Source organism: Ictidomys tridecemlineatus, chromosome 6 (assembly GCF_052094955.1).
Source record: "Ictidomys tridecemlineatus isolate mIctTri1 chromosome 6, mIctTri1.hap1, whole genome shotgun sequence".
NCBI classification, from domain to species: Eukaryota; Metazoa; Chordata; class Mammalia; order Rodentia; family Sciuridae; genus Ictidomys; species Ictidomys tridecemlineatus.
In genome coordinates, this window is record NC_135482.1 from 155,290,667 (window position 1) to 155,313,993 (window position 23,327).

Here is a 23,327-nt window from a genome sequence, read left to right on the forward strand (position 1 = left end):
CTTGTTTTCTCATTGATGTGTTTATTGTCTATTTCTTCTCACAATATGCAAATTATGAAACAGTAACTGATGAATAAAAGTTCAGGAAGAGCAAAAAGGGAATGGAATGGATAACTCAAGGGAGGAATGAGAGTGCCATTTTTTTTTCCCCTCAGAAACAAGAGCAAGGAGAGAAGAAGGGAGCACTGTTGGATGAAGAACATCAGAGAATTTGAGTGGAATTTAGTATGAAATCCAGTAAATTGTTTTCCCATCCGTCTTTACATGGCTAAATTGGTTGTGGGAATAGCAGCAAACTTCTTAATTTTACCCTGCCAGCAGATTCTGCAAGATATGTTACGTGCATAGAATGAAGAAAATCCTTTTCCTATTTTTTTTTTCTCTTTGGATCTACTAGGCTAAGCAAATAGAAGAACTGGCTCATATCATGTATGCCAAAATTGCTTTGGGAACTGTGAAGATTTTTTTTTTAATTTTTTAAATTGTTGATGGACTTTTATTTTATTTATTAATTAATTTATATGTGGGCTGAGAATTGAACCCAGTGCCTCACACATGCCAGGCAAGCATTCTACCATTGAGCCACAACCCCAGCCCTGTGAGGGTTTTTATAGAAACTATTGCAGCTATAATTTAATGCTGATTCGAATTGAGGTACACCCTGTCTGAAATACCAGGAACAAACAATTGGTGGAAGTCCATGATACCTTCAAAGGGGTTTTAGCTTTCTTTTTGAGAAACATTGAATTCATATTTACACAGCATTTTAAAAAAATCATAAGCTTTGAATGACTAAGCATTAAATTCACATAACCTTGTTGTGAAAGAGATTATAATAATGTTATAACTCCATTTTCTGTTGAAAGGTGGAAATAAGATTTTTCTCCAGAGTAAACAGGAAGTCAGTAATAAAATTACAGCAACTGGTTAATCTAGGCCTTCTGATTGTGGATACATTACATCTTTTATATACTCTAAGGTTTGGGGCTCACAACTACCAGCAGCACAACTGGTGTTTTATTTTTCATTATCTGACCGCCCTCCTTACCCTCGCTCTATATAAGCTACCAAGGTATGCATGCATAGTGTGTGAAAGTGAGGAAAATATTCAATATGAATAATTTATAATTACTCACTTCCCAGTGTTTAGGATTGTAGATTTCTTTTGTGCTACTGTGCTTCCCTGGAAGATGTGGAGGCGGGATGTTGGGGATCCATCATGGGAAATGGGAGAAGTTGGTAGTGGTGGAAGGCAGCAAAGTACAAATGATGAACCAGCATGAGCTGGCCGATTTAGAGAAGAGGGAGAGTCACAGTGAATAAGGGTGAAGATTTGGCAGGTACCACAGTAAATGGAAACAATGATTTGTAGTGATTAAGGCTGGATGAAGCCCACAGAAAATTTTCATAACAGATAAATATTTCTTGTCTCTAAGATAGTTACAGTTAGTACTATGCTTTTCTCCATTTTGTTTTAAAATATTTGTTGTCATTTTGAAACTGGCCTTGAGGAAAGGCACAGTGGCTTTGAGCTGGCTGATGTATATTATAGAAAAATGTCCTATAAGTTCTGGGGATGACGTGACTAGAGCACTGGAGCTTTAGCTTGTCTCAGTTTTAACCCTTTATTAATAATTAGATTATTACAGAGGATGTAGATAAATTGAGAGCCAGAGAATTTTCAGAAATTAACAATGCCACAGTGATAGGTACTGTGGAAGTGGTTGGGGTTGAGGATACTGTGAGCAAGGACTTCTTTGTATTTGCTGGCTGTTAGGCAGTCCTCAGGTACAACTCAGTCATATTCCCTAAAAGTCCTTCTTGACTTCTTCCTCTCTAATAGCTGGAGTGCCTATTTTCAGTAGAGAAGACATAGGCCTTCTGGATTCTACTTTTTATAATAGTCTCTTCCCTATTTTAAAAGACTCCTATGATGCTTACTTTCTCCCATTTCCAACCAACTCAGACAAGAGAGAAGAAAAATCAAATACCAGCTCAGCACTCATTTTGACCTATTAAATGCAATTAAGCATCAATCACTCTATAGTTTCATAAATATGCACAAGTTACCATCCAAGGTATGTATTTATGTATTTAATATTTAGATATGCCTTCATACTAAAGTAACGTTGTAGATGCAGCTATTCGTGTTACAAATGTATATCTGTATTTGTCTAGACACAAACATTACTATCATTATGCTCTTTTATTTATTGTAGAAAGTATCCCTGAATTCGAAGATCCTGAGTTTGAATCCTGTTTCTATTATTATAATTATGTTATTATTATTCACATGGCTTGTAAGAAAGGAACCCAGGGAAAAGAAGAGGTAGATCTGGAAGATTCATGGCCCCATAAAACCATCATAATTCCCACTGAAAATGGTAGGTGCTCTAAATGGTTGGGAATATTTTTCTGAAGTTTCTTTCACATCAAGTTGCTCACTTCAAGGCCTGCCCATGTGTCCTCACATAGGCGTGACCATTTTCTAGATCTGCACTGAAAAGAGAAGGCCCCTCTTAAGAGTCTAAATAGGGCGGGGAAGGGAAGGAAAACAAATTTGTCCTACATGCAGGTTCTATTATGTGAAGAGCACGGTTTAAGTTGCTGAGAGAGGAGAAATGTAAAAATATCTGACTCGGGAATAGCCTACGTTATCTTGGGCCAGAAGCGCAATTCAACCCAGTGTTTTAGGGTTTATGGTGCATGATAAGCCCTAGGCGCTCAGTTCTGGTGACAGCAGCCTTACGCCAATCAGCCCCAGTCCTTTGCCCTCTCGCCCCCGCCTCCCTGAGCGCTTCGGAGATGCTGCGCTCTGCGCATGCGCCCAGCCCCCGGCGTCCCCGCCCACTTCAGCTCCAGGGGGGCGGGCCCTGGCTGCCATCTTGCAGCGCGCGGGAGCGCTCGCCAGAAACTGTGGCCAGAGTTAGCAAAAGCGTGTCCTGCATAGATTCTTTCCTTTGCCAGTCTGCCAAGCAGCCCCGCCCTGGCTGCCCAGCCCCGAGTCTAGGCTAATGCAGTAATCCGTCTCTTGCGGCCCTACTCAGAGCAGCGACTAGTTCTAGTGCCTATCCCTGGGAAAAGAGACGCCGGACAGCCAGTCTCACCGCCGGCCGCGATGCCAAACGTGCAGCTGCCGCCCAAGGAGAGCAACCTCTTCAAACGCATTTTGGTGAGCGGCCAGAGGGCCCAAGGGCTCCTGCGGTGGGCGGGCGGTGGCGGCGGTGGTGCCGGCCGGGCTCGGTCTCCGCTGCGCTCTTTGTTTACCTCAGAACCCTCGGAGCCCGACTTCCCCGCCCCGCGGCCGAGGCCGCCAGGGCCGCTCCGCGCTCCGGCCCTCCTTCTGCAGCGGTGCGGCTCGCCTCGCCTCGCCCCTGCCGCGCGCTTTCCAGAAACTTCCCGCAGTCCGGGGACAGCGTTGGTCCCCGGGTCCTCTGCGGCGCCTGGATCCTCCCCTGCTTGTTTCCCTGGTCTCCTTCCTCCCGGGATTGTTCCTGGGTGCTTAGTATTTACTCGATGACACTGCACCCCAATACCTGTCAAAGTGGGAGCGGTCAGCTGGTGGGTGGCGACCCTGATTAATTAAGGTTATGGGAAAATTAAGCCCAACTCCCTTTGGGAGAGTGTTTTCTTGTTTGTAATGTACTGTACTTACCCTTGTTGAGAAGTGAATAGGTGACTCGAACTGCACTTTTAAGTTGTCAGAAACTGGAACAGCTGTTTGCTTTTAACTCGTAAAACCAACTGGTTTTGCACTTGGGAGCCTTTATTTTTGTTTCCGAGCAGAAAACTTGAACAATGACTCGATAATGACACCGCTGCTAAGTCGACAAGGGGTTTTCCTTGGGCAGTGTGCCCGCGTCCCTGGGCCCTTCACAGTTTTGCAGGTTGCGTCCTTACAGGGAGGAGGGGAGCCTTTGCTTTTCTCAATAGACCCTGGAGACTCAGTACCTGAAACTAATGTTGTTAATTGATAGGTGTCTTTCGTAGTCTTGTCTTTTTATCTGAAATCAAGTTGTGTAGTTGCAGAACAAGCGTTTAGATTCTAAGGGTGAATATGTATTGAAAGCATGTGTTGGCTAAATAGCGGTTAGCTGTTGCTTGACTTGACTATAAATAAAATACTAATTATAGAATATTTCCACATATTATCACCGACTGATAAAAATTCATAGATATTCAAAGCCAATAAAAACAACAGTCTTTAAAATGTTAAGAATGATATATAATAGATAGGAAGAAAATTTTAAATCTTAATTTTATATGAGCTTAGTGTTGAGCAAACCAGAGACAAGTGTAAAAACATAAAAATACTAATGATTAAAGCATGACTGATTGCTTCATTAGGCTTCGTATGTTTATTACTTTTGTTTTTCTTATACCCTTCTATTTTATGCATTGTGAAATTGGAGGAATGAATTTCTTTGCTCCTTCAGGTTTTAAAAATTTTTTGTCCAGGAGATCTGAAGCATTAATAAGAGATCATCTTGGATTTAAGGCCATTTGGCATTGTTTCTAAAAGAGGATACTTCTTTTCTCTCTGTATAAGTATTTTCTAGTTCAAATCATGTATCAGCATACAGAAGAAAACATTTCCATGAGTTATTACACTTAGGTTACAAAAAGATAATAACTTTATCCCCAATAAATTGGGAAATGTTGGGGAAAACATTTTCTTAACTGGGCATACAAAATGTTTACTATAAAGTTGCATGAATTGGGGAGGTCGCTGAAAAGTGAATGATTTTATCATTGCAATTGCAATAAATGTGGGTAAAATTTTGCTACAACAAATTCCATGGCAAACAAAAATTCCTATTAAGAAATTATTTTTAAGTTTTGTTAATGTAAGCACTAACCAAAGTGCTTTGCCACCAACAGTAATTTTTTTCTATTAATTATCACTTCTTAAACACATTCATGTAAATTACTCAAATGGCTTATTACATACTCTCTTTGGCTTATATCTGTCTTATTCCCTAGACTGGCTGTCAGCATTGCATTGTATTAACTTTGGAGCTATTTCATGCTTTCTTTTATGATAAGACAAATCAAACTTAGGAATGGTAAATGACCAAGTGTCTAAGGTTCTGAGTCAGGTTAATAATAAAGTTGGACCTAGAATCTGTCTTTTTTTTTTCTTCTATTAAGTGTGCAATAAATAGTTCCTTATTGAACTTAGACTCCTTTACTAGAATACTTGGACTCCAGAGCCAAACTACCTGTATAAGAATTGTGGTTCTGACCCTAGCTTGGTAAGCTCAATAACTGTCTCAGATTCTTCATCTAAAATGGAGTATCAGGAACTTAAATAAAGATTAATTGAGAACTGTGCCTGACACACAGTAAGTGTTTCCAGTAAAAGTGTTACTTAACACTTGGTAAGTCAAAAAGAAATATATAATATTTTTCTTTCCTTCTTCCCCAGTGGTTCCTTCTGTGTTTCCCCTCCCCACATTCTTGTCATTTGTCAGGTGAACTCCAAGTCCAACTCAGATTGTTTTTCTACAGTATTTTTAGAATAAGTAATCTATTCACATGGTTGAAAATTTAGGTTTCTTTACTATCATTGTATTACAGATATTTAGTTTCCTTCCTCAGAGGCAATCAAACTCAATTTAAGCATTCTTTTCTATGATAACTTTTAAAATTCACCCTACATTGAACCACTGTTGCAATGATTTAACCATGTCCTTATCTTTTGTATTTTTAATGTGTGTTTGGGTCTTGGTTTCATTCTTGAAATAGCAAAGACTTTTAATGGAGTGTTCTAATATTTTTCTGTTATCACACATGTTTTGCTTTTGAATTTTCAGTTAAATTCTGTGGCAGTGTTGGTTGATAAGTTTCCTATTTACTAAATGTCCTTTTTCTTTATTTCCTATTAAAGTAAAAATACTCAGATTCTAGAACAGTTTGGCAAAAGAGTAGGTAACAAAAGTACACTTATGTTTTAAGTGATATAAATTGCCATTTTGCTTTGATTTAGGAGGTTGTATTTATTGAGCATTCCAATTTGTCTAGGTCGTGAAAGTGCTATGACAAATGTTTTTATGCTAGACAAGACCACTTCTTTCTTCGAACTTAGGCCATAGTGGGAAACAGATAATAAATAGGCAATGAATAAAGAAAAATTTGAAATAATATAGCACTATAAAGAAAAATATATGTAGTGGTGGAAGGATAGGAGGGTAGCAAATTAGCTAGCATGATCATGTCAATGTGTGAGACTTGTATAATAAGAAATCAGCCATGGGAATATCCCAGAAAGAACATTTCAGGGGAAGGAACACAGTGTAGAAGCCTTAAAGTAGGGTTAAGCTCATCATCCTGAGTGATAGAACATCCAGTCTTTCTGAATAGCATAAGTGAGGAAGAGTGAAAGAGATGACATGTTCTCTTGATCAGTGCATTGATCACTTAGCCTGAACTGGTAGCATTTAGGAATAAAGATGTTGCTTATGCTTGTGTTGGGCTAGTGATGGTCTTTGGAGCTAGACCAGAGTTTTCAGCTAAGTTGAACCTACTTATAAACAAGTTTTTGCATTCTCAAGTTTCAGTTTCCACATTTGCAAAGTAGAAGTAATGATACCTACCTTAAGGAATTGTTATAAGAACTAAGATGGCAGAAAGACTAAAGATAAGTGCTGACGAGGATATGGAGAAGAGTAAGTACCCATGGACATTGTTGGTGGGGTTGTAAATTAGTACAGCCATCTTGGAAAACAGTTTGGAGGCTCCTCACAAAATATCCAAAGGAAATGAAATGGTGTGTCAAAGAGATATTTATCTTCGTATGCTCATTGCAGCCCTGTTCACAACAGCTAGTGGAAACAACCTAAGTGTCCATGAACTAATGAATGGATAAATAAAATGTGATACATATTCACAATAGAGTATTATTCAGTCATTAAAGAAAAGAACAAAATCCTGACATTTTCAGCAGCATGGGTAGAAGTGGAGATAATCATTAAGTGAAATAAGCCAGGCACAGAAAGACATATTACTTATGTGAATAATATTGAAAAAGTTGATCTCATATAAGTTGAGTATAATGGTAGTTACCAGAGGTCAGTGGGAATTCTGGGGGCAGGGGATGAGGAATGGCTGAACAGTGGATACCAAGTTATAATTAGAGAAGAGCAGGAAATTCTGGTATGCTGCTGTAGAGTAGGTTGACTGTAAATAATAATAATATACTGTGGATTTCAAAAAGCTAGAAGAACAGATTTTCATTCATAAGGAAATGGTAAATGTTTGAGTAGGTAAATGTTTAGCCTAATTTAAGCATTTTGCAATGTATGTAGTATTTAAACATTTGATGGTATCCCATTACTATATATAATCTTTATGTGTGACTTAAAACACAAATAAAGCTGGGTGTGGTAATGCATGCCTGTAATCCCAGTGGTTCAGGAGGCTAAGGCAGGAAGATCTTGAGTTCAAAGCCAGCCTTAGCAATTTAGCAAGGCCCTAAACAACTTAGCAAGACCCTGTATCAAAATAAAATATAAAAAGGGCTGAGGATATAGCTTAATGATTAAGTGTTCCTGGATTCAATCTCTTGTACCAAAAAAAAAAAAAAAAAAAGAAAGCATTAAGATATGCCAAGTTTTGTACAGATACATAGTAATAACTCGTAAATGTCATTTTTTAATGTGTGTTTTGGGTCGTGGTTTCATTCTTGAAATAGCAAAGACTTTTAATGGAGTGTTCTAATATTTTTCTGTTATCACACGTTTTGCTTTTGAATTTTCAGTTAAATTCTGTGGCAGTATTGGTTGATAAATTTCCTATTTACTAAATGTCTTTTTTCTTTATCTCCTATTAAAGTAAAAATACTCAGATTCTAGAACAGTTTGGCAAAGAGTAGGTAACAAAAGTACACTTCATGTTTTGAGTGATATAAATTGATTACAAGTCTTGTTTTAGACCTTATTTTGGATCTTGAATTTAGAATTTATATGATGCAGTGAAAAGGTGCTTCATTACGCATTCATTTTATAAAATAATTTTTGTTCATATTTCTTTGCAGAAATGTTATGAACAGAAGCAGTACAAAAATTGCCTCAAGTTTTGCAAGATGATTCTTTCGAACCCCAAATTTGCTGAACATGGAGGTATTGTCTGTTGAGAGATTGCCCTAGAGAAATTTGATTCCAAAATCAGATAGGATACTTAAAAATGAAAGAGTACTTCCCATATTCCAAGGCCTTGCATTTCTCTATTGAGTTCATTTTTAGCTATGCTTCATATAAGTCTTATTCTAGACTACTTTATTATGCTTCAGTATTTGTAGTATCTTTAGGTGAGATGTATTGGGAAAATTGGATGAGGTAATTAACAGGCTGAATATCCCTTATCTGAAATGCTTGAGACCAGACTATTTTAGATTTCAGAGTTTTTGAGAGTTTGGAATTTTGCATAGACTACAAGTGAATATACCTTATCCAAAAATCTGAAATTTAAAAGTTGTGGAGTACATGTTGAACCTATGGGTGCTCAGAAAACTTTGACTTTTGAGTTTTTTGTATTAGTGATGCTCAACCTGTTCAAGTTATAGGCCTGATTTTTTAATAGAATTTGTTTAGACCTTGATTTTCTGTATATAAAACTAGGACAATATTTATAATACAGAAGTAGTGTGAAGATAGTCACATGTGTTTTATTCTTTGGCAGATGTGCTTTTATACATCTGCTGACCTTTTATATAAACATGGTACTGTTGATCTACCATTAGATTGTGTATATTGTATTGTTTTTCTAGCACTGGTGTTTGCTTCATCCATTTTCAGTGTTTTTCAAAGGATCTGGGTAGTCAAAAAAACAGGATTCTGTGTCATAGCAAAACTAGTTGAGGTCTCTGAACAACAGAAGGAATTCCTGAAAACACCTTGTTGGAAAAATAAGTTGACCCTTGCTTACTTTTGTAGTAATGTTGAAGGAAATGAATCTTCCATTTCATGGAATTTTTGAAATTTAAAACTTAGTTTCAAGCTTTTTGGCTATGGAACCTTTATCAAAATGGAGTCTCTGGAAAAGTTCAATATGTAAGAGAGATGAGAGATGTTTGGTAATTGGGGTCTGGGCAGCTGGATCACTGAGTTCTGAAAATTCCAAAGTCTATGGAGCTCAGTTTGAAAACCACTGTTTTTGTCTATTCCCTTCTGTGGATTATTGAGAGATTATTTTATTCTAAACAATCCTTATTTATTAACTTGCTAACTTATTCACTCCTGTAGTCCCTATGTTCTTGAAATTCAAGCTGATGTTAATTAGGTAAGAATTAGTTGAAATTCTGTTCCAATATTGAATATATTATTTAAGTTCTGTCTATCTCTTTATTAGGTAGATTCATTGTTTTTGTGAGATGTAAATTAGATGATGATTGGCTAGAATTGATCTCAGGGAAAGCTGTGGAATAGTGAGTTGTAATACATTTAATTCAGTAGGACCTAAGAGTCTGCTTTGTTAATTTTTTCTGTAGGATATCAACATTTTTTATAGTTTTGAAAGGACAGAAAGCATTTGAACAACTTAATTATAACCTAAGGAGTTTTTAGAAAAGGATTTGGACTAAACTTTAAGAAAATACTTAAGTATAGTTTTATTTTTTTTTATTTGTAGAACAGTTCTGAGATTAAAAAGATGACTAGTGTAAGCATTAAAGCAGTATCAATCCTTCAGTTTTCAAATATTAAAATAGTGCTAAGAGGATAATTTGAATATTATATATTCAAATATTATATAGAGGTTAACATTATTTTTCAGAGACTTTGGCTATGAAAGGATTAACACTGAACTGTTTAGGAAAAAAAGAAGAAGCATATGAATTTGTTCGTAAAGGACTTCGTAATGATGTCAAGAGTCATGTCTGTATCCTTTTATAGTAATATAGTTTATTTTACTTATTTACTATTTTTTCTCTTAATTCAAACTAAAAAACCTTTTGTATGAAAACTTTTAAATCTACGTAGAAGAGAATCCAGTGAAATCTTTGTAACCATTACTCATCTCTAATAATTACTGACATTTTGTAATTACTAGTTTCATCAGTTTCCTACTCCTTGTTTGTTTATTGGTGTATTTTAAAGAATCCCTATAAAGTGTGTATGTGCATATTTACTTTTTAAAACAGGTTTGGCTTTGGGTGTGACTTAGTAGTAGAATACTTGTATAGCATGCATCTCCATGTGCTTACTCTACCTAGTATCCTAAAATCATGTATGTCCAGAATGAAATTCTCACTTTCTTGTATGAGGGAACCACCATTTCTTTTTTTTAGTTGTTGATGGACCTTTATTTTATTTATTTATACGGTGCTGAGAATGCAACCCAGTGCCTCACACATGCTCTACTGCTGAGCCCGAGACCCAGCCCCAGGGACTACCAACTCTTAACAGTTCTTTTTATAACATTTAAAAATTGTTTTCTTTGTAGTTGTAGATGGACAGAATGCCTTTATTTTATTTATTTTTTTTATGTGGTGCTGAGGATTGAACCCAGTGTCTTATGCATGCTAGGCAAGTGCTGTGCTGCTGAGCCCCAACCCCAGCCCTTAACAGTTCATTTTAAATAAATTCTTCATTTACTTCTTTCTTTTGCCCTCCTACTGCCATATAACACTTACACCCTACACCTAGATTTTTGCAGCAGTTGCAAGGACTCTGTTGAAATTGATAATGCACATTCTTTAAGGTGTGTGTATAGGCGTGTTTTTTTTAAATTTTTTTTTTTGTAGTTGTAGATGGACAGAATGTCTTTATTTTATTTGTTTATTTCTATGTAGTGCTGAGGATTGAACCTAGTGCCTCACACATGCTAGGCAAGCACTCTGCCACTAAGCTACAGCCCCAGCCCCAGGTGTGTTTTTTTTTCAGCTGTGCATAACCTGGGTGTTGTAGGAGTTAAATCAGTTATCTTTAGGAGTAAGGCATAAAATTTAAGAGTACTGGAAAACAAACAAGCAACCACCCCTTCCTTCAGTGTTATTTATTTAATATCAAGAAAGACACTATATTGATTATTTGCTTGGTTTCTGTTGACGCACAGGGACATAGCTGTTACTTTACTGAAATATTTTTGTTTTAATTTTTTGGTACTGGGGATGGAACCCAGGGGTGCTCCACTACTGAGCTATAACCCTACCCCCATTTAATGTTGATATTCTACATATTTTATTAGTTAAATTTTTAGCTATCTTGAAAAATGTATATTTTCACAGAACTAAGAAAAGAGAATGTAAATTAGGAAATTCACAAGTATCAAGGACACATACATGTATAGTATTTTATGATTTAAAATTATACAGAAATGTGTAGTTTTTTAAATATTCATTTATTTTAATTAGGTATATATGAAAGCGGAATGCATTTTGATTCATTGTACACACTTGCAGCACAACTTTTCATTTCTCTGATTGCCTACCCCTTTTTATTTATTATTTTGAGGCAGGATCTCTCTAAGTTGCCCTTGCTGGCTTTGATGTTGTGATTCTCTTAACTTCAGCCTCTTGAGTAGCTGGAATGATAAGCTTGTTTCACAATGCCTCGCTACTTCACTGAATCTTTACAATTTTAGTTTTCTTTAGATAGTATTCCAATATATTTTTTAAAAAAGTATTTTTAAAAAATGGATCATTGAAAATGATTTTCATTTCTTTTGCCTATGTATTTTTTTAATTACAGTCTTTTTACTTAGTGCTCTTATATCTTAAATTTTGCATTACAATCTCACTTAGCAACTAATATTGAACATGAATAGACTTACTAGTGTTTTCACATATTTAGCTTAGTGTTCTTCCAAAATACTAAATACTTATTTTTCTATCCCAGTGCCTACCCCAGAGTGAAGAGAGAGGGCATGTAAGTATGATAGTTGTTGGTTTTTTTGGCTCCAAGATCTGTTAAGACTTTAATTTGTGAGAAGTACTTAATTTTTGTGGTCTTTATTAGCACTAGTGAACTTAGTGATATTTTAGATATTTTACATATTTTAGAATTCATTGAATGTAAACTTGTTTTAAAAGATAATTGCATTCTGGGGCCATGACTCAGTGGTAGAATGCATGTCTAGTATGTGTGAGGCATCCCTAGAACCACAAATAAATACATAAAATAAAATAAAAATTAAGCCTTTTTGAAAAAAAGATAATTGTGATTTATGTGTAAGTAAATTTTGAGGCTACTGGGATAAAAAAAAAGGGAATAGAGGTAGAAAAATGTAAAGAACTTTTGCTAAGAAGTTTCTAAAGTTAGGTAAAAGTTGTAGAAAGTTTCAAGCACATAGAAAAATGAAGAGGATTGAATAATGATCTTCTGTGTGCCTGTTACTCAGTTTGAACAATTTAACAATTGTCAGTCAAGTTTCATCTGGTTTCATCTTCATCACCCCTCATTGTTCCCTTTACTCTGGTCCTAGATCATTCTGAAACAAATCTTAGATAAAATATCATTTTGTTAACATTTTATATTCCGGTTTCTGTGAATGTCTCTATTTCCTTAACTTAATAGGTTGGCATGTATATGGGCTCCTGCAGCGTTCCGATAAGAAATATGATGAAGCTATTAAGTGTTACCGAAATGCCCTCAAGTTAGATAAAGATAATTTGCAAATTTTGAGGGATCTTTCTCTGTTGCAGATCCAAATGAGAGATCTTGAAGGTTACCGAGTAAGTACTTTAGTTTTAAATGTACATTTTTTTAAAACCACAGATTGATTTTAAAAGGATGCGAATTCAGAATGTGGTGAGCATAAGCCAATATTGTGTATGTTTGATTGATTAGAATCTGCAGCAGAAGGGGAAGTCAGTTGGAACCTTCCTGCAATAGTAATTATGAAACTTTATACCTGAGCATCAAATAAGGATAAATAAATGATTTATTCATTTAATGTTTTTTTTAAAGAATGTCTCATATGTGCAAATGCTACACTTTTGTGAGTTTGACATTCAACTTTTGTAATTGAAATTCAATGTATAGATTTGTTAGCTTTATTATATGTTAGTACATATAAAATAACTTGAGAAGGATTGCTATAAGTCAGTCTTTCTGTAGTTTAGACCTCTTCAGGTAATCTTCAGCTCTGCTGGGATCTCCACATGCTTACACCACATAGTATCCTAAAATCTGTATGTCCAGAATGAAATTCTCACTTTATTATATGAAGGAACCACCAACTCTTAACAGTTCTTTTTAAATAAATTCATGTACTTCTTTCTTTTGCCCTCCAACTGCCATGTAAAGCTCAGACCCAAACCTAGATTTTTGCAGCAGTTGCAAGGACTCTGTTGTATTTCATAATGCACCATTCTTCAAGGTGTGTGTATAGGTGTGTTTTTCTTCAGTGTGTAACCTGGGTGTGGTGGGAGTTAAATCAGTTATCTTTAGGAATTTAAGAATATTGGCAAGGCAGTGGTTGTTAAACTAAATTGTGAAATAATTTAAGAGAGTTATCATGAAATAAGTTAAAAAGGAACTGGTGGTGAAAGCGAAAGATGTGGGGAACTTTAGTGGTATTAAATAACAAAGGTAGAAATGTCACCAAGGGAGAGCATTGGCAGGGTAGGAACTGTGGTTAGAGTTTGATAGGTGGATTTATGATTTCTGAGTGGCATATGAGTGTTTAGGGTGTGGTTGTGAAAGTGGTTCCCTGAAGCAGGGTGGAGAAGGAGATGATTAAAGATGAGGAAATCTTGGAACTAAAATGATAGGTTATTGGGTAGGTGACCCACATTAGTGTTGCATTTTCCCAGGCTAATGGCAGAATTTGACAGAGAATAAAACCACCCAGACTTAAGAAATGAGAGTGACAGAGAAGTAACAGTGAAAATAAGGGATAGAGTGATATAACTTAATGTCATATGTTAAAGGCAACAAGACACATGAGGGCAGAGTCTGAGGAGTTTTGTCAAACTTCTTTTTAAGGGGCTGGGGTTGTGGCTCAGAGGTAGAGCACTCGCCTAGTATGTGTGAGGCACTGGGTTCGATCCTCAGCACCACATAAAAATAAACAAAGATATTGTGTCCACCTATAATAAAAAATAAATATTTAAAAAAATTTCTTTTTAAAATAAAGGATCTGAAGGGGATCTCTGTGTGGATGGATTCATTTGGCACTCTTTTCAACCATCTAACAACAGAGTTGTGGAAACTAAATGTGGCATTTTTCCTATTCCTTTGCAGTTAGTGTTCTTCATGTGACCTGTTTCTCCAAGCAGTGGCATTTGTCTAAAACTTGGAGAAATGAGCTTGGAGTTATGGGTCTGTGTAGGGAGACTGAATTTCTGCTAGAGTAGATACCTCTTCTGGGCCAAACATGGTGGAATTCCTGGTGTTTTGTCCCTAAATAGTATAGGACTTGAGCTGTATTACAGTAGCAATGGGTGTATTTCTGTTGTGAGAGTCCGGTCAGTGATTGTTTCTCTGGCTTTATCCATCCTATTTTTGGACTCAAATTTAACAATGTAAATATATTGTAATTTCAGATGTTTTAAAAATAATCTGTTATAATAAACTACCTTGGTTTCTCTTAGAAAATGTTTTATCAGAGGAAAATTTTGTCATACAAAGGTAAGAAAGTTTTCAGTGACAGCTTTACTCTTATTCTGGAACTGGCATTTGTTGATTCAGTTCATTAGAAAGGTGTTAAAAGTATTAGATCTTTTCTTAAAGCTCTGATGAAATATAAACATTTTAGAGAAGGTTAAAAAGAGCTAAAACAACAACAATAAAATTTTTTTTTGAAGGAGACAAGATACCAGCTTCTTCAGTTGCGCCCAACACAGCGTGCTTCCTGGATTGGATATGCCATTGCATACCATTTGCTGAAAGATTATGATATGGCACTAAAACTACTGGAAGAATTTAGACAAACTCAGCAAGTAAGAGCTTCATTTTAATATATTTTCATACCTTCCACAACTGAAGAAGAGATTTCTAAATTGCCCTGCTCCCAAATTTGAAACCTATGGAAAAACTTGGAAAATTTTCTGACATAGTTGGAAAAATTTTAAATGTAAAATTCTTAAATAATATAAAAAGTCTTATGCTATAATGCCAACGTATCCAAATGGTAAAGAAAATATGTAAAAATGAAAATAGTTGTGGAATTGTTACTCTGTTATATATTATTTATGTGGCAAGATTTGTAGCTCAGTGGTCGAGTGCCTGCTTAGTGGGCTCAAAGCCCTGGGTTTGATCTCCAACAACCCACACCCCAAAGCATGCATATATATATGTGTATATGTGTGTGTGTGTGTGTGTATACACACACACATATTTACATACATACAGTCATGTATTTTTTGTTTTATATATAAATGCATCCTAATATATTTTATATAAATTAGAAAAATACAAAAGCATGTACTATATATCATTAGAGAAACAAAATGTTAACATTTTGCATAATTGCTCCAGATTTCATTAAAAAAGAAGTTACAGAAATAGGTAAATGCCTTTCATATGCTTCTCCAATGGTAACCACTATTCTGAAATTGTTGTACTTCATTCTTTGTCATGTTTATTTTATACATAAATCTATAAAAGATACAAACTAGCTGCGTGGTGGCATGGGAGGGCCTCAGGAGACTGAAGCAAGAGGATGAGAGTTCAAAGCCAGCCCCGGCAACTCATCAAGGCCCTAAACAACTCAGTGAGACCCTGTCTCTAAGTAAAATATAAAACAGGGCTGGAGATGTGGCTCAGTGGTTCAGTGCCCCTGAGTTCAATCCTTGGTACCAAAACCCCCCCCCCAAAAATAAAAAACCAAAACTTTTTTTTATGTATTTAAAATGTAGGGCTGGAGTTGTAGCTCAATGGTAGAGTGCTTGCATAGCACCTGTGAGGCACTGGTACAATCCTAAGCACTGCATAAAAATAAATGAATAAAATAAAGACATTGTGTCCATCCACAACTAAAAAATTATTTAAAAAATATGTGAATAATGCAGTTTTTTTCTTTCAACATTTTTAAAGACATATCCATGTTAATACATGTAGGCCTACTTGATCCACTTTTAATTACTGTTTGGTATTCCATTAGATAAATAGTGCTATGGTGAATATCCCTTGTCTACTGTTTCATTGGCCATATTTGTAAGTTTGTCATTAGTGTAAAACTGAAGCTGGAATTGAAGAGTTTTAGCTCTTTGCATATCTTCAGCTTTGCTAGACCTTGTATTGTCACACTCTGAAGTAGCTCTGTTTATTAATTTTGCTATTCTGGGAGAGCTGTACCACTGAGTGATGTCCCTCGCCCTTTTGATTTTTATTTTGAGATAGGGTCTTGCTAAGTTACTGAGGCTCCTGGCTCAGCTTCCCTGTAGCTGGGATTAAGGGTATGTGCCACAGCCCTTGCCAGCTTTACTAATTTAAATGCCCACTAACAGTGTTTTATGGTTTTTGTTTTCCTGCATCTTTATTGACACTTGGTGTCAGCTTTATTAGTCTTTACCAATCTTGTGGGAATGAAGTTATTTCCCATTTTTCTTTTGTGTTATCTTGATTATTAACAAGGTTAAAGGATATTAGGGCAAGGGATGCTGGTCTATAGTTTTCTTTTGATGACTGTCTGGTTTTGGTATTAGTATGTATTGGCCTTATGGGATAAGTTGGTAAGTATTCCCTCCTGTTTTATTTTTTGAATGTATTTGTAAGGATTGTTGTTAATTCTTCTGTAAACATTTGGTAGAATTCATCTGTGAAACTCTCTAGTTCTGACCTTTTCTTTGAGGAAAGTTAATTGATTACTTATTCTTTACTTGTTATGTGTCTATTCACATTTTTTTTATTTCTTCTTGAATCAGTTTTGGTGATTTATGCTTTTCTAGAATTTAGTCCATTTTATCTAGGTATCTAATTTGTTACCATGAAATTTTTATTGTATATATATTTCATATTGGTAACATCCTTTCTTTCATTCCTTATTTTAGTAATTAGTCTTCTCTCTTTTTTTTTCTTGGTCATTCTAGCTAAAGTTTATTGATTTTGTTGATCTTGTCAAAGAACCAACTTGTACTTTTGTTGATTTTTCTCTGTGGTTATGTTGGGGCATTCCTTCAACATTCAACTTGGAGAGTTTACAGCATTGCCTCAGCTTTCACTTCCTGCTTGTGCAGAATCTTAAGATCAGGAAGAGGTGAGCACTTCAGGACTTCTCAGCTCTTTCCTAAGCATATGCACATGCCATGTGTGTATATGGATTCTTGGAGATATTACAGAGTCTTTCAGATTCCCTATGGTCGACACCTCATTCCTAGCTTGTCCTTCAAGGTTTTTGGATACCATCTTTTTTTTTTTTTTTTTTTGTCTGTTATTCATTGCTTCAGATACTATAAAGGTGAAACACTTATCCATAATTGTTTTTAACAAACATCTCCCCCCTTCCCGAGGTTTTTGCTCTGATCAAGCTTTGAATGTGTGGTCTTCTAGGGAATCATTGGATCTTTGTGATTCTTTGGGGGATGAGGCTTTGAAAGAGATCCAGCTTCTTCCCTCTTTCGCTGTAGGGGCTGCCAAACTGCTTCAGAAATGCAGGCTCTTATTTTTTAATGCTATTTAAGAGAACATGGAATATGACTAGGTCAAGTTAAAATGCTACAAAGCTCAGTGTTGAGCCTTTGATTAATTTCCAGAGTTGTGAAAAAAATTGATTCAAACAGGTTTTTCCAGTTCTTTGAATTGCTTTTATGGAGGAGTGAAGTTTGGGAGGTCTAAACTCTTACCATTTCTTTTTTAACATTTATTTTTTAGTTGTAGGTGGACATAATACCTTTATTTTATTTTTATGCAGTGCTGAGGATCGACCCCAGTGGCTCACGCATGTCAGGCGAGCACTCTACCTCTGAGCCACAACCCCAGCCCTAAACTCTTATGTTTTTGTTGATGTCCTTCTCTTTGTATTTTCTGAAAACTTTTACTTTTAGCAAATTACTATAAAGGTAAGGTGTGTGTGTCTGTGTGTGTGTGTGTGTGTGTGTGTGTGTTGGAATGATATCCAAGCTAATTTTATCTGCTAGAATCATTTTTATCTTACTAAGTAATTCTCAGTACAGAACCCATATATAGTCCTTTATATCTCCATTCCTATTTTCAGTATTGTTTTCCAGTTTTTGTTGTGGTAGATAGATTAGGATATAGCCGTCTTTTATCACCTTACCATCTCTTCACTATTCTCATGTAATTATTTATGTAGTTATATGAATATTTTGGTTCTTTAAGTAGTTATCTTTAATCAATTAGGGAATATATTTACACCTCTGACTGATGCCAGCAACTATTTGCAGTATCTCTTTGTTCTCCACATTGTAACTTGAGGATATTGAGGCATGTATTCTTCATTTGTGCTTCTTGCCTGTCTCTTAACTTCTGTTGTCTTTAATCTACTTTAAAAAAAATTTTTTTAGTTGTTGATAGACCTTGATTTTATTTATTTTATATATGGTGCTAAGAATTGAACATTCCAATGCCTCACACATCCTAGGCAACTACTCTATCACTAAGCTACAGCCCCAGTCTTTGATAACATTTAATATCTGTTTTGTAATAATAAATTTTTATACTCTTTGTCTATAGGTTGATTTTTTAAAAAATCTTTTTATAATAGTCTTGAATTCACAAGAATTTGCAAAAATAGTACAGAGTTATCTTTTATCCAGTTATCCCTAAAGATAATTATATAACTATAGCACATTGTCAAATGATAACCATAGCAAATTATAAATTTATGTCATTTTTGGAGACTCAGGATTTTTCCCAGCATTATATGAGGATTCCAGTTTGTTTATATCCCCAAGATTTTATTGTTCAATTTTTGATGAAAGCATTTTAGTATGTAGTACTGTCTTTGTTTTAATTTACATTTCTGTGTTGATTAATGATATTGCATAGTTTTATTCATGATCTTATATGCCAGTTGTATTTTTTTGAGGTGTCAAATCACATTTTTTGTTCGTTTTTTAAAAACTTGGGTTGTTTGTTTTATAGTTGACTTGTACGAATTTTCACATACTCTGAATACAGTTTCCTTATCAAATACATCATTAGCAAATATTTTCTTCTGGTCTGTAACTTTTTCTTTCATTATATTAATAATGCATTTTATAAAGGAAAAGTCTTAAATTTTGATAAAGCCCAGTGTTTTCTTTTATACATGTGTTCAGAAAGATTTTCTCCAGTTCTTCTAAAATTCTTTGTAGCACTCACATTTAGGTCTCTGATCCATTTTTAATCAATTAATTAATTAATTTTGGTTGTAGATGGACACAGTATTTTATTGTTTTTATGTGGTGTTGAGGATCGAACACATGCTAGGCAAGTACTCCACCACACCTCGGATTCATTTTGAATTAATTTTTGGGCATGTTAATTAGGTGTGTGTGGTAGTTTCTGTATATGGATATTTAATACTTCCAACATTCTTTCTTTCTTTTTTTTAATTTTTTTTTCTTTTTTCAGTACCAGGGATTAAATTTGGATACTTGGCACTGAGCCACATCCCCAACCTTATTTTTTGAATTTTATTCAGAGACAGGGTCTCACTGAGTTGCTTAGTGCCTCGCTTTTGCTTAGTCTGGTTTTGAATTCGAGATCCTCTTGCCTCAGCCTCCCAAGCTGCTGGGATTACAGGCATTCACCACTGTGCCTGGCCCTTTTTAAAAAAATATTTTTAGGGCTGAGGTTATAGCTCAGTGATAAAGTGATTGCCTAGCATATGTGAAGCACTGGTTTCTTTTCTTAGCACCACATATAAATAAATAAAATACAGGTCCATGGACAACTAAGAGAGTATAAAAAAATTAAAATAATATTTTTACTTATAGATGGACAGTACCTTTATTTAATTAATTAACTTATTTATATGTGGTGCTAAGGATCAGATTTACTGTCTCACACATGCTAGGCAGTTGCTCTACCACTGAGCTATAAATCCAGCCCAACATTATTTAAACATTACCTGTTCCCCATTACATTGCCTTGGGGAAAATTAGTGGACTGGAATAAAAGAGTTTATTTCTGGATCTTTATATGTATGTCTGTCTTTATACCAGTGCCACACTTTATTACTATAAGATATAGTAAGTTTGATATTTGAAACACTTGTCCTTTTGACTTTTTTCTTTTTAACTGAGATTATTTGGCACAGTTTAAAATGTGCTTTGCATTTTGTTATGAATTTCAGGATCAACTTGTCAATATCTGTGAAAAAGCTTGCTGAGATTTTGATAGAGATTGCATTAAATTTATAGATGAATTTGGGGGAGAGTTGCCATCCTGACAGTATTGAGTGTTCTGATTCATGAGCATGGAATAGAATGTGTCTCCATTTTTTAGATCTTTAATTTTTCTTGACACATTTTATAGTTTTTAGTATTTAGGCTATGTTTCTTATATTTATTTCTAAATACTTTGTTCTTTTTGATGCTACTGTGGATTAAATTGTTTCATTGGGTTGTTCATTGACTCTACTAAACTCCTTCATTGGTCCTAGTAGTTTTTTTTGGTAGATTCCTTAGGATTTGAGCCATTTTTATACTAGAGTATAGGATTTGCTGACCACTTGACCATAGACAGACATCACATGCCTTTATTTGTTTTGAAGACTGTATTAATTATCTATGCACTTAATCACTCTTTATTTGTAACTGCTATGGGGTGCTTTTTAAATCTGTAGAAAAGATTCTGAGGAAACAATTTTATAAAAGATCTGTAATTACTTCATGTAATTGTACAAATTAAGATAATTTGGTCTTTTTTTTTTTTTTTAGGTCCCTCCCAACAAAATAGACTATGAGTATAGTGAACTGATACTATATCAGAATCAAGTGATGAGAGAGGCGGATCTATTTCAGGAATCTTTGGAACATATAGAAACATATGAGAAACAAATATGTGATAAACTTTTAGTGGAAGAAATTAAGGGTGAGTCAAGTTTTTAAATTTTTCTTAATGGCCTCAATTAAAGAAAGGAATAAAAAAATGTATATTTTATTCTGTCCTACACTTAAATAACACTTCCTATGTATTAGGTAATATTCTAAACATTTTATTATTAAGTCATTATTAAATAATTTAATCCTCATATCAGCCATATGATGTCATTGTTGATAGATTTTAGAGATAAGGGGATTAATGAACATGACTCCTTTTAACTACTATACTCTGCTCCTACTTGCTAATGTATAGCCCTTGAATCATTTAGTTTTATTGTGATTAGTATTAGTGCCAATATAACTATTGAAAAAATGTGATTTAAATGATGTGCTCAAATCACAGTGCTTGGTAAGGTGGGTAGTGTTGAATTTGGGTCTAGATTTCATTTTCTTAAGCAGAATGTTATACTGCCTTCATATCAAATATGTATATCCGTATATAGTAGAATACACTGAGGAAAATAAATGATGATCCTGGGATTATCACTAAAGTATTATTTTCATTATAGACTGATTATGAAAGCATGATCCTTATAAATAGTTTTAACGTTCATCAGTAGAGGGTCTAACAGGTTTTCAGAAGCTTTGTTACCTGTTCTTCAGCAATACTGTATTAAATAGAATGTCCAACTAAGTTTCATAAAGTTGTAGCACCTCTAAAACCTGCTAAAAACAATGGCTAATAGCTCATACTGTTTTTTTTTCTCTTTCTGTGTTTCATAGTATGGTATTAATTAAACTATTTTCTTTAATATTTTAGCATATTTGTGATGGGTATTATTTATTTTTCCCATTTTATAGTTGAGGAAACTGAGGCTTTGAGAGGTTGAGGACTTGCCCGAAGTTACCCAGCCTTTAAGTGGTAGAATTAGTTTCCAAACACATCACCACATCTTTCTGACTCCAGAACCCTTAATTAAAAAAATAGAAAAAAGTAGACTTTTTGGTGTTGGGTTTACTTGCCCAACATCATGAAAATGAATAGATCTTATTTTTCAAAACAGTTTTAGATTTATAGCAAGATTGAGCTGATGGTATTGAGGATTCCCATCTATCCCCTGTCCCTACAGAGCTCAGCCTCTCCCATTCACTTTGTATGGGTTTTGACAAATATATAATGACACATATCCACTGTTATGGTATCATACAGTGTGCTTTCATTGCCCTAAAATTCCTTTGTGTTCACCCGTTCATCTCCTTCTCCCCCAACCCTTGGAAACTGCTGATCTTTTTACTTATCCATAGTTTTTGCTTTATTATATGGTTTGAATCATACAGTATGTAGCCTTTTTAGATTGGTTTCTTTGACTTAGTTATATTCATTTAAAAGTTTTCCACGTTTTCCCCATATGTATATATTAGTACATGACCCCTTATTTTTAAATGGTGTACTCTTCTCTTGTTAATATTATAGCACGTGACTATAGTTTTTATTGTGATTAATACTAATACCATTATTGTTGATAGTACTATTTTTCAGACTCTTGGTAAAACATGGATAAATAATTAAATATTATGATCTTTTTCTTATTCCATTATCTGCAGTTGATGGGAGCAAAGAAAAAAAGACATTTTTTTTCCTGATGTTTTTGCTGTGTCATGATTAAATCTCAGCATTCACAGGATGCTGTTCTTTCTCTCTCCTATAACATCAATAGGGAATGTATAAAAAGTAAATATAATATGGTGAGATCATTTATAGTTTTAAAACTTCTGCAAATTGTTGCATAACCACATTCATCCATATATTAGGATAATTTGGGAGCCGATAATCTGGAATATATAGCTAGTTTTCTGTATGACTTACACAGGCAGGTTATGTTATTAATTTTTATTTTTCAGTGTTGTTTGAAATTGATTGGGAATGGAAACTGTTGGGGTCAGGAATTTGAGGTGTATTCATTTTTAAGAATCTTTCTTTCATCTTGGATTAGGTGTGCTTTGCATTTCCCAAATCCACATCCAATTTTTGTGACTTAGTAAAAAGATTTGAACCTTAGAGGTGACTTGAATATGGACTTGGCTTATGTGGTTTGTTGCTATGAAGTGTATAGTGTTATAATTTTACTAAGTTAATTTTAGTGACCTAGAAAGGAAACTAAGAATTGAATGGAGAATTGTTTAATATATGAACTGAGTAGGAAAGATACATTTAAATCTTGCATTGTGAAGGTAGACATATTTCATGAGAATTATTTGCCAACCTAATTTTGCTGTTAGAGGATCTTTATTTAAAGCACATAAAAAAACGTGTGTGATGCAAAGATTTTTTTTAACTAATTTAATATCCAACAAGTATGTTTAGGGAGTAGGAGGAGTCAAAAGCTAATGTTAGTATGGTAGAATGTGTAAATGAAGGTTTATTTTTGAAGGCAAGCTGTGAATTCATCTGTGT

The 23,327-nt window shown here is 34.8% G+C and overlaps 1 protein-coding gene across 7 annotated transcripts in view; it reads left to right on the forward strand.

The window, feature by feature from the left end:
* Positions 1-2,852: 2,852 nt before the first annotated feature.
* Naa16 (N-alpha-acetyltransferase 16, NatA auxiliary subunit) overlaps positions 2,853-23,327 on the forward strand; it is a 57,698-nt gene continuing 37,223 nt past the window's right edge. For 2 of the 7 annotated variants that reach the window (XM_078015835.1, XM_040281461.2), the window contains exons 1-6: positions 2,853-3,172; positions 8,036-8,120; positions 9,772-9,876; positions 12,513-12,670; positions 14,747-14,881; positions 20,768-20,921. In XM_078015835.1, the coding sequence (XP_077871961.1) occupies positions 3,119-3,172; positions 8,036-8,120; positions 9,772-9,876; positions 12,513-12,670; positions 14,747-14,881; positions 20,768-20,921 (691 nt within the window). In that variant the 5' untranslated portion in view covers positions 2,853-3,118. The other 5 variants (XR_002485267.3, XM_005336780.5, XM_078015832.1 and 2 more) reach the window with 4 other exon arrangements.